Source organism: Rana temporaria, chromosome 6 (assembly GCF_905171775.1).
Source record: "Rana temporaria chromosome 6, aRanTem1.1, whole genome shotgun sequence".
NCBI classification, from domain to species: domain Eukaryota; kingdom Metazoa; phylum Chordata; class Amphibia; order Anura; family Ranidae; genus Rana; species Rana temporaria.
The window spans coordinates 11,012,419-11,030,675 of NC_053494.1; the positions used below are offsets into that span (position 1 = coordinate 11,012,419).

At 46.6% G+C, this 18,257-nt stretch overlaps 1 protein-coding gene across 2 annotated transcripts in view; it reads left to right on the top strand.

Annotated features, from left to right (window-relative positions):
• LOC120943066 (major vault protein) overlaps positions 1-13,100 on the top strand; it is a 44,976-nt gene extending 31,876 nt beyond the window's left edge. For both annotated transcript variants that reach the window (XM_040356150.1, XM_040356149.1), the window contains exons 12-17: positions 46-190; positions 2,409-2,620; positions 4,463-4,579; positions 8,864-8,990; positions 9,099-9,287; positions 12,250-13,100. In XM_040356150.1, coding sequence (XP_040212084.1) covers positions 46-190; positions 2,409-2,620; positions 4,463-4,579; positions 8,864-8,990; positions 9,099-9,287; positions 12,250-12,387 — 928 coding nt within the window. In that variant the 3' untranslated portion in view covers positions 12,388-13,100. The remainder of the gene's footprint in view (positions 1-45; positions 191-2,408; positions 2,621-4,462; positions 4,580-8,863; positions 8,991-9,098; positions 9,288-12,249) is intronic.
• The last annotated feature ends 5,157 nt before the right edge of the window (positions 13,101-18,257 follow it).

Sequence of the window (18,257 nt, forward strand, 5' to 3'; positions counted from 1 at the left end):
GCCATGTTATGTTCTAACTGTCGGTTCTATGAATACATTTCACAGGCATTTTGAAATCAATGACAAGAAAGACTCTCTTGAGGCTTCTAATATCTTCAGCGTTCCGGATTTTGTGGGCGACGCATGCAAAGCCATCGCCTCCCGTATCAGAGGGGCCGTGGCCTCTGTGCAGTTCGATGACTTCCACAAGGTAAATGACCATCTTCGTGGCTCCGGATTGGTTGCATGGTGTGCGTGCCACCTGCCTGGCTTGGGGGTTAGTCACGTAGGGTGTGTTTTTGAGGGGCTTTTGAAGGAAAAATCCTTCTGTCTGACATTTAGTTTGGGATGCTTTGACCACATTTTCCTTCTGGTTTGTACAGCGAAGAGCAAAGTGTTGTCGTACTTGGAGCCAGAGTGTCAGGGAGTCATTGTACTGGGGCCCCCGAGCCGCAGTGTGTCATTGATCTGGAAGTCCCAAGTAACCAAACATCGTTGCTCTGGGACCCTGGGTATCTGTGTCATTGCTATCAGAGCCCCAAGGGTCAAGTTGTCATTGTTCTGAAACCAGGAAAGTCAGGGTCTCATTGTCCTTGGACATGGCGTCATGGTTTCTACACCCTGAGTATCAATAGGTCATTGTCCTGAGACCTTGAATATTTGTGAGTCATTGTTCTGTGAGCACCAGGATTGGGGTGTATTTATTCTGAGAACACCAAGGGTTCGGTTCATTGTTCTGGGACCCCAGATGTCAGTATCTCATTGTTCTAGGAGCTCCAAGGGTCAAGGTGTCATTGTTCTGGGACCCTGGATGTCAGAGTGTCCTTGTCCTTAGGCAATGCGCCATTTATCTGGGAGTGCCAGGGGTTGGGGTATCCTTTTTCTTGGACCCCGGACATCAGGATCTTTTTGTTCTGGGCACCCCAAGGGTCATTGTTCTGGGACCCCAAGTTGTCAGGATGTCATTGTCCTAAGATGCAGTGTCATGGTTCCTAGACCCTAAGTATCAATATGCCATCGTTCTGGGATCCCCACGAGTCAGGGTGTCCTTGACCTGAGACCCTGAATATTTGTGGGTCACTGTTCTGGGAGGGTCAAGGTGTCATTGTTATGGAACCCTGGATGTCATGGTGTCATTGTCCTTAGACAATGTGCCATTGTTCTGGGAGTGTAATTATTCTGACAACCCCAAGGGTTTGGTTCATTGTTATGGGACCCTAGATCTCAGGATCTCGTTGTTCTTAGGAGCCCCAAAGTTTAAGCTGTCATTCTTCTAGGACCCTGGATGTCAGAGTATCATTGGTCTTAGACATGGTGCCGTGGTGCCTAGACCCTGAGTATCAATCTGTCCTTGTTCTGGGACCCCAGATTTCTGGATCTCATTTTTTTGGAAGCCCCAAGGGTTGGGGTGTCATTCTGGGACCATGGATGTCAGTGTTATTGTTTTGGGACCATGGATGTCAGAGTATCATTGGTCTTAGACATGGTGCTGTGGTGCCTAGACCCTGAGTATCAATATGTCATTGTTCTGGGACCCCAGATTTCTGGATCTCATTTTTTTGGAAGCCCCAAGGTTTGGGGTGTCGTTCTGGGACCATGGATGTCAGAGTGTCATTGTCGTTGTTCTGGGACCATGGATGTCAGAGTGTCATTGTCCTTTGACATGGTGCCTAGACCCTTAGTATCAATATGTTATTGGTTGGGTGGTTGGTGTATCCTTTTTCTTAGATGCCAGGATGTCAGTGTTTTCGGAGCCCCAAGAGTCAGGGTGTCTGTCTCCTGAGACTCCGAATATTTGTGTGTCAGGGTTCTGGGAGCACCAGGGTTGGGGTGTAAATATTCCGAGAGCCGCAAGGCTTGGGTTTGTTGTTTTGGGTCTCCAGATGTCAGGATCGCAATGTTCTTTGATCCCCAACGGTCAAGGTGTAATTTTTCTCAAACCCCCAGGGGTCAGAATGTCACTGTTCTGGGACCCCAGATGTCAGTCATAATTCCTAGACTCTGAGTATCAATGCTCCATTGTTCTGGAAGCCCTGAGAGTCATGGTGGTGTTCTGGGAGCCCTAGAATCAAGTTGCCTTTTTACATGGAGCCCCATGGGTTGGGATATCCTTGTTCTGGGAACCCAGATCTCAGAGTCTCGTTTTACTGGGAGCCCCAAGGGTTGGGCGGTGTCCTTGTTCTGGCAACTTCAAGGGTTGGGGTGTCGTATTGGGACCATGGGTGCCAATGTTCTGGTAACTTGAATTTCAGGGTGTCATTGTTCTGGGATCCCAGTGGTACGTCATTTTGTGACCCTGGGTGTCTGCATGTCATTGTCCTGTGACTCCTGAATGTTGGTTTGGGAGCCCCCAGGTGTCGTGTCCTCCAAACCCTGGCACCCTCTAGTGGCTGATTTTATATAACACACTCTCTCTCTCTCTCACACAGAACTCCAACCGGATCATCTGCTCGGCTGTGTTTGGATTCGATGATGCAGTGAAGATCCGAAGCTCCTTCAAATTCCCACAGAACAGTCTGGTCATCACCAGCGTGGACATTCAGTCAGTGGAGCCGGTAGACCAGCGCACCCGAGACGCACTGCAGAAGAGCGTCCAGCTGGCTATAGAGATCACCACCAACTCTCAAGAGGCCACGGCCAGGTGAGAGCACGCTGGGACTTGTAGTTCCACAACACCAAGAGAGCCAAGATGACATTTGTCACCAGGACAGGAAGTGAGGGGAAATCTCCCAGATGGCAATAAAACCTGACAGAGGTCCCCATCCAAAATGGGAGCCAAATATTTTTGTATGATAAATAACTTGAAAAATAATTGGGGGGAAAAAAAATGTTGTTCAATATCTACTTCCATATGAAGTATAACTTGAAAAAAAGTTGTTTAGCTCGGCCTACATCAGATAAAAACTGAAAAATCTGATTAATGATCTACCAATGCACAACAAAGTTGCATTGATCTATGGCCATGCTGGGACTTTTGGTCCCACAGCTTCCAGAAAGCTTGTCTAATCTGTAACCTAATACAGATCACTAGCTTGGCACATTATGCCTGCTGCGTATGCGGAAAATATTCTGCAAATGACCCTGAACCAAAATAGATGCAGGAAATTGAATTTGCAAAGACTGCATTAGAACAAGGCAGAACAATGCACAACCACAGAGCCACCTAGTGGGCACTGCATAAAACAACATAGAAAAAAACACACAACACAGTGCCACCTAGTGGGCACTGCATAGGACAACAGAGAAAAAAAAACACAACCACAGAGCCACCTAGTGGGCACTGCATAGAACAACAGAGAGAAAAAAACACAACCACAGAGCCACCTAGTGGACACTGCATAGGACAACAGAGAGAAAAAAAACACAACCACAGAGCCACCTAGTGGGCACTGCATAAAACAACATAGAAAAAAACACACAACACAGTGCCACCTAGTGGATGCTGCATAGAACAACAAAGAGAAACCCCCAACCACAGTGCCACTTTGTGGCTATTATCTAGAACAGCGGTCTCCAAACTTTCTATACAAAGGGCCGGTTTGCCGTCATCCAGACTTTAGGGAGGCCGGACTGAAGCCATTGGGAGTAAAAATTTGTCCTGGCGTCAGTGGGAGTAAACAATGCATCTTTGGTAATGGGGGGGTTAGGGTGACCACATTTCCAAACTGCCATTTAGGGACACCCCTCCCCTTCCCAAAAATCAGGTTGTGTTGTAACGAATCACAGCACAGCCGGGACGGTGGGTGCACGCTCTACCCAGAAGCACTGATCACACCCCCGTAAAAAGGCCTCTTTACTCACTGACAGTACTTGTCCTGGCCTATAGGCCCGAGACCTACCTTGTTCCTACGCTGGCTCTACACTGCCCTGCAGGCAGGGGGCGGAGATTGCGCCTCTTCAGACATTATTGGCCAGGACAAGTACCTTCAGCGAGTCAAGCGGCGATGTGGCGGCCTATTTTGGAGGCATCAGATCGGCCGGGGGGGGTGTGGGGGGGGTCTGTATCAGTTTCATTCCAGGACACTGTATTGTCCTGGAATGAAGGTGCCCGGGACAGACCTGCAAAGTGCGGGACTGTCCCAGGCAATCCGGGACATGTGGTCACCCTAGGGGGGAGGGGCAATAGTGCCCCATTGTTGGTGTCAATGGGAGAAATGGGGACCCATTGCTGATGTCAGGAGCAGGAATAATGCCCCATTGTTTGTATCTGTGGGAGGAAAAGTCCCCCCAGGGGCCAGATAGAGGCATGCAAAGGGCTGCAGCTTGGAAACCACTGATCTAGAAGAAAGGAAGTGCACAATTGGCAACAAAAAAGTATCAACGGTGGGTGTCGCTAAGAAAGGCAAAATGGATCCACATGTGCCATCTAATGGTAGAAGAATGTATTACACTATTCAGTACAATATATATTTTCTAATTCCAAGACTTCTGTAGAGCAGTGTGTAGGTGTGTGTACATTAAAGCTATATATATCTCTGTGCAGACATGAAGCAGAACGTTTGGAACAAGAGGCAAAAGGTCGCCTGGAGCGCCAGCGTATCACCGATCAAGCCGAGGCGGAGCGAGCCCGCAAGGAGCTTCTAGAGCTGGAAGCCCTCAGGTAGGTGGGCATAGGAGGACTTGCTGCGCCTGGTATTTTTAGTCTTTTAGTAAAACTGAAATTCACCCTTTGCACTGAGAGGCTTACAGAAAATCAACTTTAATGACTAATTGCTCTTAACCACTACAGCCCGGACCATTTTGCTGGTCAATGACCAGGCCACTTTTTGCGATTTGGCACTGCGTCGCTTTAACTGACAATTGCGCGGTCGTGCGACGTGGCTCCCAAACAAAATTGACGTCCTTTTTTTCCCACAAATAGAGATTTCTTTTGGTGGTATTTGATCACCTCCTGCGGTTTTTATTTTTTGCGCTATAAACAAAAATAGAGCGACAATTTTGAAAAAAAATTGTATATTACCATATTTATCGGCGTATACCGCGCACTTTTTTGCCCTGAAAATCAGGGCAAAATCATGGGTGCGCGATATACGCCGATACCCGCTTCCCACGCTTTCTTCGAACCACTGCGCTGACCTATACCGAGCGCAGTACACTCGGGTATAGTCGGGCAGGCTCGGCTCCTCTCGCGGTCACGTCCTGTACGCGAGAGGAGCCGAGCCCGCCCGACTATACCCGAGTGTACTCCGCTCGGTATATGTCGGCGCAGTGGTTCGAACACAGCGCGGGGATGGTCGCAGAAGGACGCCGGACTGGACGAGGCCGCCGATGGACGACGGGCAAGACACCGACGAGGGGCATCCAAACTGTAAGTATTTTTTATTTTTATTTTGCAGGAATCTTCCTTCAAGTTCGGGGGTGCGCGCTATACGCCGGGGCACGTTATAGCCCGATAAATACGGTATTTACTTTTTGCTGTAATAAATATCCCCCAAAAATATATAAAAAAAACAATTGTTTTCCTCAGTTTAGGCCGATACGTGTATAGTAATGGCGGTGATCAGCGATTTTTATCGGTACTGCGACATTATGGCGGACACTTTTGACACATTTTTGGGACCATTGGCATTTTTATAGCGATCAGTGCTATAAAAAAAAGCATTGATTACTGTAAAAATGTCACTGGCAGGGAAGGGGTTAACACTAGGGGGCGAGGAAGGGGTTAAGTATGTTCCCTGGATGTGTTCTAACTGAAGGGGGGGGTGGACTGACTAGGGGAAATGACAATTCGCTGTTCATACATTGTATGAACATGCGATCATGTTAACACACAGCTCCCGGTTCTCGCTCTGTAAGGAGCGATCGCGGGTGCCCGGCAGTGATCGCGCCCGCCAGGCACGCGCGCTGCACCAGGGGCGAGCAGGGGGGGCGCGCCCCTAGTGGCTGGAATGCAAAATCACGTTATATTACGTGATTTCGCGCAGCCGAGCCGACCTGCCGCCGTAAAACTGCGGCGGCTGGTTGGCAAGCAGTTAAAGGGGTTGTAAAGGTTTGTGTTCTCTCACATCAATGCATCCTATGTATTAAGGTGAAAAAACACCTTGCACTCTCGTTTTATATGTTAATATTTATTTTTATAACTTTTTTCAGCATAAAACATTTAAGTGTAGTTTCATGAGATAATTTATAGGCGTGTGTTTAGGGGTGGAATTAGGGGCGGGGTTGGGTGGGGCAACTGGTGGCGAGTAACCTTTGAGGCCTGGCTTGTAGCTCAGGATTTGAAATTTTCAGCCCTGGTATAATATATATGTAAAGCGCTGTGTAAATTGACGGCGCTATATAAGTATCTAAAATACGTAATTGTGTTAAAGAGTCAGTCCTTCCAAATATATTGTCATTGGTGGAGCCTGTAGTGAGATTTCCGCGCTCTGCTCCTGCACACCTGGGTGTCTCGGGTGTTCCCACCCAATGTGTGTTGAAGACTTTTTTTTTTTTATGGCTTTTGATTCCTGCCTCAACTGTGATGTGCTGGGTAGGAGGAATCTGCAAGGACTGCATTAGGACAAGAAAGAGCAAAGAAAAACCGCAGAGCACTGCACAGAACAAAGAAATAAAACCACACACACACACTGCCACCTAGTGGGTGCTGCATAGAATGACAGAGGGAAAAAAAACAATCACAGCGCTACCTAGTGGTTGTTCTATAGAACTAAGAAAGGCACAATGAGCAAAATTTCGGTACAGTGCCACCTAGTGGCTGTTGCACAGTGCAAGAAAAGCAAAACAGGACCAGAGTGTCACCCTGTGGGTTATTTTTTTATTTTTAGAATAAAAGAGCCAAACACTTCCACAGTGCCTGTTAGATGTGCTATTGATATCTAAGAATAGAAAAGTGTATCGCACAGTAAAATATATAATTTTTCATTTATAAGTCTTCTGTAGAGCAGTGTGTAAATACGCACCATGGCCCGGTTTCACAAAGGACTTACGACGGCGTATCTCCAGCTACGCCGTCGTAAGTCCGAATGTGTGCCGTCGTATCTCGGCGCCTGATTCAAAGAATCAGATACGCCGGAATTTGGCCAAGATCCGACCGACGTAAGTCTCTTACGCCGTCGTATCTAGGGTGCATATTTACGCTGGCCGCTAGGGGCGCTTCCATAGATTTACGCATAGAATATGCAAATGAGCTAGATACGCCGATTCACGAACGTACTTGCGCCCGCCGCCTTGATATACGTCGTTTGCGTAAGGTGTTTTGTAGGCGTAAAGTTACCCCTGCTATATGAGGCGCAGCCAATGTTAAGTATGGACGGCAGAACAGCGTCGAAGTTTACGTCGTTTGCGTAAGTCGTACGTGAATGGGGCTGGGCGTAGGTTATGTTCACGTCGAAAGCATTGAGTATTTGCGACATGATTCTGAGCATGCGCACTGGTATACGTCCACGGACAGCGCATGCACCGTTCGTTCGGCCCCTCATTTGCATGGGGTCACGGCTCATTTCAATACAACACGCCCACTGCCTTGGTCATTTGAATTACGCGGGCTTACGCCGGCCCATTTATGCTACGCCGCCGTAACTTAGGGCGCAAGTTCTTTGTGAATACGGTACTCGCCTCTCTAAGTTACAACGGCGTAGCGTATATGAGATGCGCTACACCCGCCTAAAGATACGCGATTCTTTCTGAAACCGGGCCCATGAGTCTGGAACTGGAATTTTCGGATGTTTCCATCTGTAAGGGGGCCTGTGATTGGTTTGATGTTGGTGCCAGATTATGAAAATCCCCTCCCACCTTCTTCTTAGATAGGACAACCATCCAACTGTTGAGAGAACCTATGAAGGATCACTTTTAAGGCACCATACTGAAATCCACAACACAGATAAAATAATGTATTTATTAACCACTTAAGCCCCGGACCATTATGCAGCTTAAAGACCAGGCCCCTTTTTGCGATTCGGCACTGCGTCGCTTTAACTGACAATTGCGCGGTCGTGCGACATGGCTTCCAAACAAAATTGGCGTCCTTTTTTTCCCGACAAATAGAGCTTTCTTTTGGTGGTATTAGATCACCTCTGCGGTTTTTATTTTTTGCGCTATAAACAAAAATAGAGCGACAATTTTTTAAAAAATTCAATATTTTTTACTTTTTGCTATAATAAATATCCCCCAAAAATATATAAAACATTTTTTTCCCTCAGTTTAGGCCGATACGTATTCTACATATTTTTGGTAAAAAAATTTGCAATAAGCGTTTATCGATTGGTTTGCGCAAAATTTATAGCGTCTACCAAATAGGGGATAGTTTTATTGCATTTTTTTTTTTTCTAGTAATGGCGGCGATCAGTGATTTTTATCATAACTGCGACATTATGGCGGACACATCGGACACTATTTTGGGACCATTGTCATTTTTACAGCGATCAGTGCTATAAAAATGCACTGTTTACTGTAAAAATGACACTGGCAGTGAAGGGGTTAACCAGGAGGGGGCGCTGTAGGGGTCAAGTGTGCCCTAATGTGTGATTCTTACTGTAGGGGGGGCGTGGATTGGCGTGTGACGTCACTGATCGTCATTCCCTATGACAGCGAACAGACCATCAGTGACAGGCTCACTAGGAAGCACAGGGAGAGGATTGTTTACACTTACCTCTCCCCGTTCTTCCTCTCTGTGACCCGATTGCGGGACACCGGCGGCGATCGGGTCCGCTGTTCCCGCGGGGATGGTCACGGAGAAGAGGACCACGCTTGCGACCCATGGCTGGGATCTTAAAGGGGACGTACATGTACACCCTTGTGCCCAGCCGTGCAATTTTTTCAACGTATGTCGTCGTGCGGCGCTCCTCAAGCGGTTAAATTCCATTAAAACAGACGGTGGGATATTACATAACCACCGCGTAAATATTATAAACGGAGGTGATGACTTTGTCCTTTTTGTTACCAGCACGGGGGTGGAGAGCACAGGGGCGGCCAAGGCTGAAGCCCAGTCCAAGGCGGAAGCAGCGAAGATTGAAGGCGAAGGAGCCGTGCTGCAAGCCAAACTGCGGGCCGAGGCTCTGGGCATCGAAACGGTGAGTGGCGTGCCCTCTTTGGATCGCGGTGGGCTGAAAGATTTTTTATTTTTTTTTAACATGGCTGAAGCTTGACTTTTGTCTCCCATATTTGTGTGCGGCGTGCAGGAGGCGGAGCTGCAGCGTTTGCGGCAGGCCCGTGCCGAGGAGCTGAAATACTTGCAGGAGAAGAACAAGCTGGAGGTTCAGAGGGAGATGGAGGTTGCTGATATCGCCGTGAAGAAGTTCAAGGGAATGATGGAATCCATTGGAGCCGATACAATCAGGGACATCGCGTTGGCCGGACCAGAGCTACAGGTGACTCAACAACAGACATTTATTTTATTGCAATCTCTGCCAATTTCTCCGACTTCTTTCTTTATTTTCTTCCCAATTTATTTTTATTTTTTTTCCCTCCATTTGAGTTTTGTCGTCGTTTCTCCATCTTTGTTGCTCATCAGAAAAGAGAACCAGTCACGTCCATGCTTATGCCAGAATTTGAGTATTTTATCTTTTAATCTTTGTAACAAAATTTCCATGTGTCCCAATTTCTCGTGGCCTCAGAGTGTACATAACTGTATGAAATAGCAGAACCCCATACATGTCCCTATCCATGACAAGGCCGACTACGACTGGTTCGCTTAACCTCAGCCAACCATAATTGATGTCTTGTTCTATTTTCATCTACTCTTGTCTCCATGTTTTTGTATTTATGGCCCATCTCTGTCCTAGATCCTTCTCCCTTCGTTTTTTTACCTTGTATCTACGTGTCGGCTCTCTATTTTTGTTGTGCCCAATCTTTCTTCCTCCCGCTTTCTTTGTTTTATCTTCTGTTCCCTTTTTGTATCCTCCATCAGCCTCCCCATCTTGGTTTCTTGCCTCCCATCTCCTTCCATCTTTCCTCCTGCCCTCCATCTTGGTTTCTGGCCTCCCATCTCCTTCCTCCTGCCCTCCATCTTGGTTTCTTGCCTCCCATCTCCTTCCTCCTGCCCTCCATCTTGGTTTCTTGCCTCCCATCTCTTTCCATCTTTCCTCCTGCCCTCCATTTTGGTTTCTGCCCTGTTTCACTTTCTAGCTTTCCTCCTGTCCCCCAACTTAATTTCTTACATCCCTCTTTCCATCTTACCTTCTGCCCTTCACCTTGGATTCTGACATCCATCTCCTTCCATTACCCACATCTTTCCTCCTGCACGCCATCTTGGTTTCCGGCCTCCAGCCCTCCATTTTGGTTTTTGGCCTCTGTCTCCTTCTATCCTGCCTCCCATCTAGGTTTCTGACCTTATCTCCTTCCTTGTTTTCTAACTTCTCCTTCCATCCCCCAAACTTTCCTTCTGCCCTCCATCGTGGTTCCTGGCCTCTGTCTCCTTATGTCTTTCCTCCTGCCCCCATCTTTGTTTCTGTCCTCCATCTCATTCCATCCCTTCCCATCTCTCCTTTCGCTCTCCATCGTGGTTTCTGGCCTCCCATCTCCTCCCGTCTTTGTCCTGCCCTTCACTTTGGATTCTGACTTTCATCTCCTTCTATTCCTACATATTTCCTCCTGCACTCCCATCTTTGTTTTTGACCTCCCATTTTTTCTTCTGCCCTCCATTTGGGTTTTTGGTCTCTGTCTACTATCCTGCCTCCCATCTAGGTTTCTGACCTCATCTCCTTCTATATTTCCTCTTACCTTCCACCTTGTTTTCTAACTTCTATCTCCTTCCACCCCCCAAACTTTCCTTCTGCCCTCCATCATGGTTTCTGGCCTCTGTCTCCTCCTGTCCTTCCTCCTGCACCCATCTTGATTATGACCTTGCCTCGTTGCTCCTTCCACCCATCTTGGTTTCTGTCCTCCTCTACTTCCTTCTTTGCTCTGTCCATCTCATTCCATCCCTTCCCATCTCTCCTTTCGCCCTCCATCATGGTTTCTGGCCTCCCATCTCCTTCCATCTCTGTCCTGCTCTCCATCTTGGTTTCTGGCCTCCCATCTCCTTCCATCTTTCTCCTGCTCTCCATCTTGGTTGCTGGCCTTTTTCACTTTCTATCTTTCCTCCTGTCCCTCAACTTATTGTCTGACAACTCTCTCGTTCCATCTTCTGCGCTCCACCTTGGTTTCTGGCCTCTTGTCTCCTTACATATTTCCTCCTGCTCTCCGTCTTAGTTTTTAACCTCAATCTTCTCTTCTTCCCTCCATTTTGTTTGTTGGCCTCTGTCTCCTTCTATACTGCCTCCCACCTAGGTTTCTGACCTCATCTCCTACCATATTTCCTCCTGCCCTCCACCTTGTTTTCTAACTTCCATCTTCTTCCATCCCCCAAACTTTTCTTTTGCCCTCCATCATGGTTTCTGGCCTCTGTCTCCTTCTATCCTGCCTCCCATCTAGGTTTCTGACCTTATCTCCTACCATATTTCCTCCTGCCCTCCACCTTGTTTCCTAACTTCCATCTTCTTCCATCCCCCAAACTTTTCTTTTGCCCATCATGATTTCTGGCCTCTGTCTCCTTCTGTCCTTCCTCCTGCACCCATCTTGATTATGACCTTGCCTTGTTCCTTCCGCCACCCATCTTGGTTTCTGTCCTCCTCCTTCCTTCTTTCCTCCTACCCCATCTTTGTTTCTGTCCATCTCATTCCATCCCTCCTCCTCTCTCCATTCGCCCTCCATCATGGTTTCTGGCCTCTGTCTCCTTCTATCCCTCCTCCTGCACCCTACCTAGATCATGACCTTCCCTCTTTCCATATTTCCTCCTAACATCCATCTTTCTTTCTTTCTTTCTTTCTTTCTTTCTTTCTTTCTTTCTTTCTTTCTTTCTTTCTTTCTTTCCTCCTACCCCATCTTTGTTTCTGGCCTCATGACCTTCCCTCTTTCCTCCTAACATCCATCTTGGTTTCTGACCTCCTTTCTCTTTCTTTCTTTCTTTCTTTCTTTCTTTCTTTCTTTCTTTCTTTCTTTCTTTCTTTCTTTCTTTCTTTCTTTCTTTCTTTTTCTTTCTTTCTTTCTTTCTGTCTTTCTGTCTTTCTTTCCTTTTCTTTTTCTTTCTGTCTTTCTTTTCTTTTCTTTTCTTTCTTTCTTTTCTTTTTCTTTCTTTCTTTCTTTCTTTCTTTCTTTCTTTCTTTCTTTCTTTCTTTCTTTCTTTCTTTCTTTCCTTCTGCCCTCCATCTTGATTTCTGGCCTCCAACCCCTTTCATCTGTCTTTTTTTGTCCCCACGTCTTATTTTGTGGCTTGCACCTCCTTCCATCTTTTCTCCTGTGCCCCCATTCTTTGTGTTCTGCATTTACCATCTCACCATTTTCTCTCCTCAGGTTAAGCTTCTGAAGGGTCTGGGGATCCATTCCACACTCATCACCGATGGCTCCACTCCCCTCAACCTCTTTGGCACAGCGACAGGCCTGTTGGGTCTTTCCACCAAGGCGCATTCAGGGAAAGATGAAGATGCATGAACCTAATGGATCTTCCCCTTTTGTGTATCTAGCCACCCTTTGTTCCTCTCTGTCCCCTACTGTCCCATGGCCCCGAATGCTATGACCTCATAATGTGTTTTTTTTTTTTTTAAGCTGTGACTCCTCCCCCACCCCTTCCTGTAATTAAAGGGCCCGTATAGGCAAACCAAGAACATCTCCTCCATAGACTGCTATGTTTTACTCAGTAGTGTCTATAAAATTCTATCTCTTCAAAGACACTATGACCCTCGTGATTGGCTTTTAGTCCAGAGCAGTTATTTGTTGCCTCTTGTGACCACATTCTCCCACACTACACTAAAAATCGCAATAGTGGGATGCTGGTTGGGAGCACAGATAGTTTGTTCTTCGGATGCTGTTAATCACTGACCTGTAATAACACAATCACAGTGAGGGGACGCAGTGTGGTCTATGTAGAGGACAGGCTAAGAGGCCAGCCATTTAGATGTCAAAAGGGGAATTTCCTTATTAGCAAACTACATGCTACCTGTTTGTTCTGTGTTTGGTTCCCCTAGAGATGGATCAGTCAAATGCATCCAAGAAACAGTGTACAGTGCCTAACACAGTGTCTTTACTGTGCTATCTATACAACGTGCCTTTTTCACCTGTAGCGAGGGCTGTGTCGCCGCAAAAGTCCCAACCAAAGCTCTGTCTGGAACAATACGGTTTCAATAAACAACCATCTTTCTTCTTTATGTCTTGTGTGTTGTGTGTACTAAAAATGATCTGCTGCTGTGATCGAGTCTCCGATCCGTGACATCTGTCTGAACTCTGTGTGCAATCTCAAAATCTTCCTCACGCTTCCCAGATGCCTGTAACATGAGACTGTTAGAACTTTGAGGTTAAAGCCTTGTACACACGATACAATTGTTCGCAGGGGATTGTCTGATGACAGACTGTTGGCCTAAAACCCGACTGTTAGTACGCTCCTTCAGACAATTGTTGTCCAACTTTCGGCCAACAAATGTTGGATGGCAGGCTAGTCAATTTTCGGTGTACAACGGCCTGTCAGATTTTCGTATCGTCTGTACAAAAGTCCATCACGCGAAAGGCCAAAGCACAAACAACGCATGCTCGGAATCAATGCTCACCAAACACGACAGGAGAAGGTGGCCAAAGGGTGGCGCACAAGAGCTGAAGTTCCACGTCGTACATAACTACGTTCATGTTTGTTGGCCGACAATTGTGTACCGTTAGTATGCAAGACAAAATTCAGGCACGCGCCTTTGGAGAAAAGTCCGACGCTCGGTTGGCCAAAAATCGGATTGTGTATACGAGGCTTTAGTTATTCTTACCAAGGGTGGGGGGATCTAGAGGTCACTCCCTGTCTTCTCTCCCCTTACACCAGTTCAACACTCCTACAATCAACTTTAAAATATCAACTGCTGTGGAGGGGATGATAGGAATTTATTATTATTAATAATGTGTGTGTGTATATATATATATATATACACTGTGGCCCAGATTCACAACCGAGATACAACGGCGTATCTCCAGATACGCCGTCGTATCTCTGCGTTGTGCCGTCGTATCCATGCGCCTGATTCTTAGAATCAGTTACGCATAGATATCTGTTAGATCCGACAGGCGTAAGTCTCTTACGCCGTCGGATCGTAACTGCATTTTTACGCTGGCCGCTAGGGGCGTGTACACTGATTTACGCGTCGAAATATGTAAATCAGCTAGATACGCGAATTCACGAACGTACGCCCGTCCGACGCAGTAAAGTTACGCCGTTTACGTTAGGCTTTTCCCGGCGTATAGTTACCCCTGCTATATGGTGGTGTAAGTGCGGCGTACCAATGTTAAGTATGGCCGTCGTTCCCGCAACGAAATTTGACATTTTTACGTCGTTTGCGTAAGTCATCCGTGAATGGGGCTGGACGTCATTTACGTTCACGTCGAAACCAATACGTCCTTGCGGCGTACTTTGACGCAAAGCACACTGGGATATTCCACGGACGGCGCATGCGTCGTAAGTGCAAAACGTCAATCACGTCGGGTCACAGCACATTAACATAAAACACGCCCCCCTGTTCAACATTTGAATTAGGCGGGCTCACGCCGGCCGATTTACGCTACGCCGCCGCAACTTACGGAGCAAGTGCTTTGAGAATACAGCACTTGCCCGTCTAAGTTGCGGAGGCGTAATATTAATCGGATACGTTATGCCGCCGCAAAAATACGCCGTTCTACGAGAATCTGGGCCTGTGTGTGTGTATGTGTGTGTATGTATGTATGTATGTATGTATGTATGTATGTATGTGTATATATATATATATATATATATATATATATATATATATATATATATATATATATATATATATATATATAGATATAAAATAGATTACTGTATAGAGAGAATGTTTTGCTAGAAAATAACTGGGAACGCCCAAACATTATATATACACACAGCTCAAAAAAACGAAAGGAACACTCATTACCACTTCAGCCCCAGAAGAACTGGCTGCCCAATGACCTGGCCATTTTTTGCGGTTCGACACTGCGTAGTTGACCATTGCGCGGTCGTGCGACGTTGTACCCAAACAAAATTGACATCCTTTTTTTTCCCCACAAACAGAGCTTTCTTTTGGTGGTATTTGATCACCTCTGCGGTTTTAATTTTTTGCGTTCTAAACAAAAAAAGAGCGACAATTTTGAAAAAAAAAAACGATCTTTTACTTTTTGCTATAATAAATATCCCAATTAAAAAAAATATATATATTTTTTTTCCTTAGTTTAGACCGATACATATTCTACATATTTTTTAGTAAAAAAATCGCAATAAGCGTTTATTGATTGGTTTGCGCAAAAGTTATAGCGTCTACAAAATGGGGGATAGATTTATGGCATTTTTATTATTATTATTTCTTTTTTTTACTAGTAATGGCGGCGATCTGTGATTTTTATCATGACTGCGATATTGCGGCGAACACTTTTGACACTATTTTGGGACCATTGTCATTTATACAGCGAGTAGTGCTATAAAAATGCACTGATTACTGTGTGCATGACACTGACCGGGAAGGGGTTAACCACTAGGGGGCGAGGAAGGGGTTAAGTGTGTCCTAGGGAGTGATTCTAACGGTGAGGGGGTTGGGCTACATGTGACACGACATTGATCACTGCTCCCGGTGACAAGGACCCTATAGAGGTTGCACAGGCAGTCCAACTCCTCCGGGATGGCACATCAATAAGTGTCATTGCCAGAAGGTTTGCCGTGTCTCTCAGCACAGTCTCAGGAGCATGGAGGGGATTCCAGGAGATCTCCCTCAGTCTGGGGCTCCATACAAGATCTCGCCTCGTAGAGTTTCAATGATCATGAGAACGGTGAGAATTTGGCCCAGAACTACACGAAAGACTCTTGTCAATGATCTCAAGGCAGACCATAGTCACCAAGAAAACAATTGGTAACACACTACACCCTGTGGCGGAACTACCAGGGTCACAGAAGCTTCCGCTGTAACTGGGCCCTGGTGTTCCGCCACCATGGGGGATCCCTGCAGAATCCGGTTTAGACACTGTGCTAATTCACGGAGCCCAGTGCGGGCACTTGGAACACCTTCCCTGTATCTCTTGCAGGGCTCCCAGTGTCCCACACGTGGGGATCGTCCCCTCTGTGGCCGCCGGCATGTCTCCCCACCAACTGCCTGCACAATCCACACTTTGCTGGAGCCGGCTCCTCCCTCTTGGTTCCGATGTTCTCCTGTACACAGGGAGGAGGAGCCAGGGAGGAGGAGGAGTATAGAAGAGGAAGAGCATCGCTGCTGAGGTCTGTGCATTTTGCTGAATTCAGTAACTGGGGAGGGGAGAGGAAATACGAAAATACATCTGGAGGAGTGATAGGTGGGTGGTAAAAGGATATGTGCTGGGGGGGGGGGGGTGCTTTGGGAGAGGAGAGGGTGCTGGGGGGCGGGGATTGGATTTGATACCACACCTTGTAGCACAACTCCGGTCCCTCTTCCAAAGCACCCCCCAGCACTCATCCTCTTACCCCTCCCCCCAATCAAAGAAATGCCACCTGCCTCAAAGGGGGCAATTGCAGCATCTGGGAACCCTAGCACCCTGTACGAGATGTGAGGCAAATTAACACTGGTCTGTAGTCCATGTTCATACCTCAATACCATAAATAATAATAACATATTCGATTTTTCACTCCAGCTGTGTCATGCATATGCAGTAATGTCTGGCAGCTTACCTTCCTCTCCATGTGTTCACCTTAGAGGCCGGACACTCTCACCTGGCTGCTTTTATCATCTCTCCTCCCTGTATCGCTCCACCCCAGGCCATCTCAGGAACTCTATATTAACCAGTGCACTGCAGGTCTATCTTGCTGATCAACGTTGTTTGTTAAGCACTGTGTTCCTGCTTGCCGTGTGCTATGTTTATCTCTGTGTACCGATCTTGGCTTGTCCCCGACTATTCCTGTTTGCTTGTGACCCTGACCCTTGGCCTGTCCTTTGTTTATCCTTGTCTGTTGTCGCCCTGACCTTGTATCCTGAGTGGCTGCTTCCCCTCTCTCCTCTATGCCCTACGGAGCGTGAGCTGGGGGACTCTGGGGGCCACGACCTGGATTCAGTTGCAGCTAAGGCCATCCTCACCACTAGAGGCTCTGGTGAATACCAGCTGGATCTTAGACTCCGCGCCCTGAGGAATCTTGGGCTCAAGCTTCCTGTGGGATCCCTGTTTGTGCTGCAGTGGACCTGCCTTCCATATCCACTCTGTGTTCCATCCGCAGCAGTCTGCCTTAGGGTTCACTACCACCACTCCCCGATTCTCTGCTCCAGGGGGCCCTGCCTAAAGCTGTGTAAGGGGCCCCAAAATTTGTGATGGCTCCCCTGAGTATAAGGAATTGGATGTAAGGCCCTAAAAGGTCAGCCTGTAGTCTGCGAATTCTCATAAACCCACACCCAGTATATATTTATATTTTATATATATATATATATATATATATATATATATATATATACTATTTTAACCAATCTCAAGGTGTTCACATGTTCACTGCAGCCAATAGACATCATTCCACAGATACTCTTTGGATTGCATTTAATCTTTTTTTTTTTTTCTTTCATTTTTTTTTTTTTTTAATACCTCTTTACAAGTATTATAAATTGCAGTACATTACTAACATTTTGCTCTGCTGAAATATATTTACATTCAGTTAAAAAAAAAAATGGAATAAATAAATAAATTAAAAATAAATAAGAGGGGAGGAGCAAGGAAGTGGGTGGGGTTGGGGGGGGGCGGGGTTTCTAGAGGGGGAGGTTGAGAAATTGAATGGATAGATTATAATAGGAGTCTATATAGGTTGAATTAGGACCGGTCACAATGTCTGGGATCTTAGCAGCAACGTATGCAGAAAAATAATAATAATAAGATATTGTCTCGATGACTAATTTTACCCGGATACAGCTCGCTTCAAACCCCGCCCTCCCCCCCCCCGGCGCTGGATTCTTTGACGGGTGGGTGGGGCTTACAGGCAGCCTAATCAATCGACTAGGAACTGGTGGGCCCTGAGGCAGCCGTTCTTGAGGCCGGACAGGTTTACGGCGGTGAAGATGCCGCAGATGGAAGCTGCCGTTCTATAACTTCTAAATGTGGATCATGGGTTCAAAACTGGCATGCAGCTTCAGAAATAACACAAGGGCAGCTTCCAGCGGTGGCTTCTAACACAGGAGACTGGCTTCTTGCGAGGTTCAAAGTTGGCTCTCCAGGAAAGGGTTAATGTATAACGTTTGCCTTTTTTGGGTAAAAAACGTAATACTTAAAGCGGGGGTTCACCCTATTAATAAAAAAAAAAAAAAAAAAAATTTTCTTCTAGCATAACATGAGGCATAGTAGCGCGA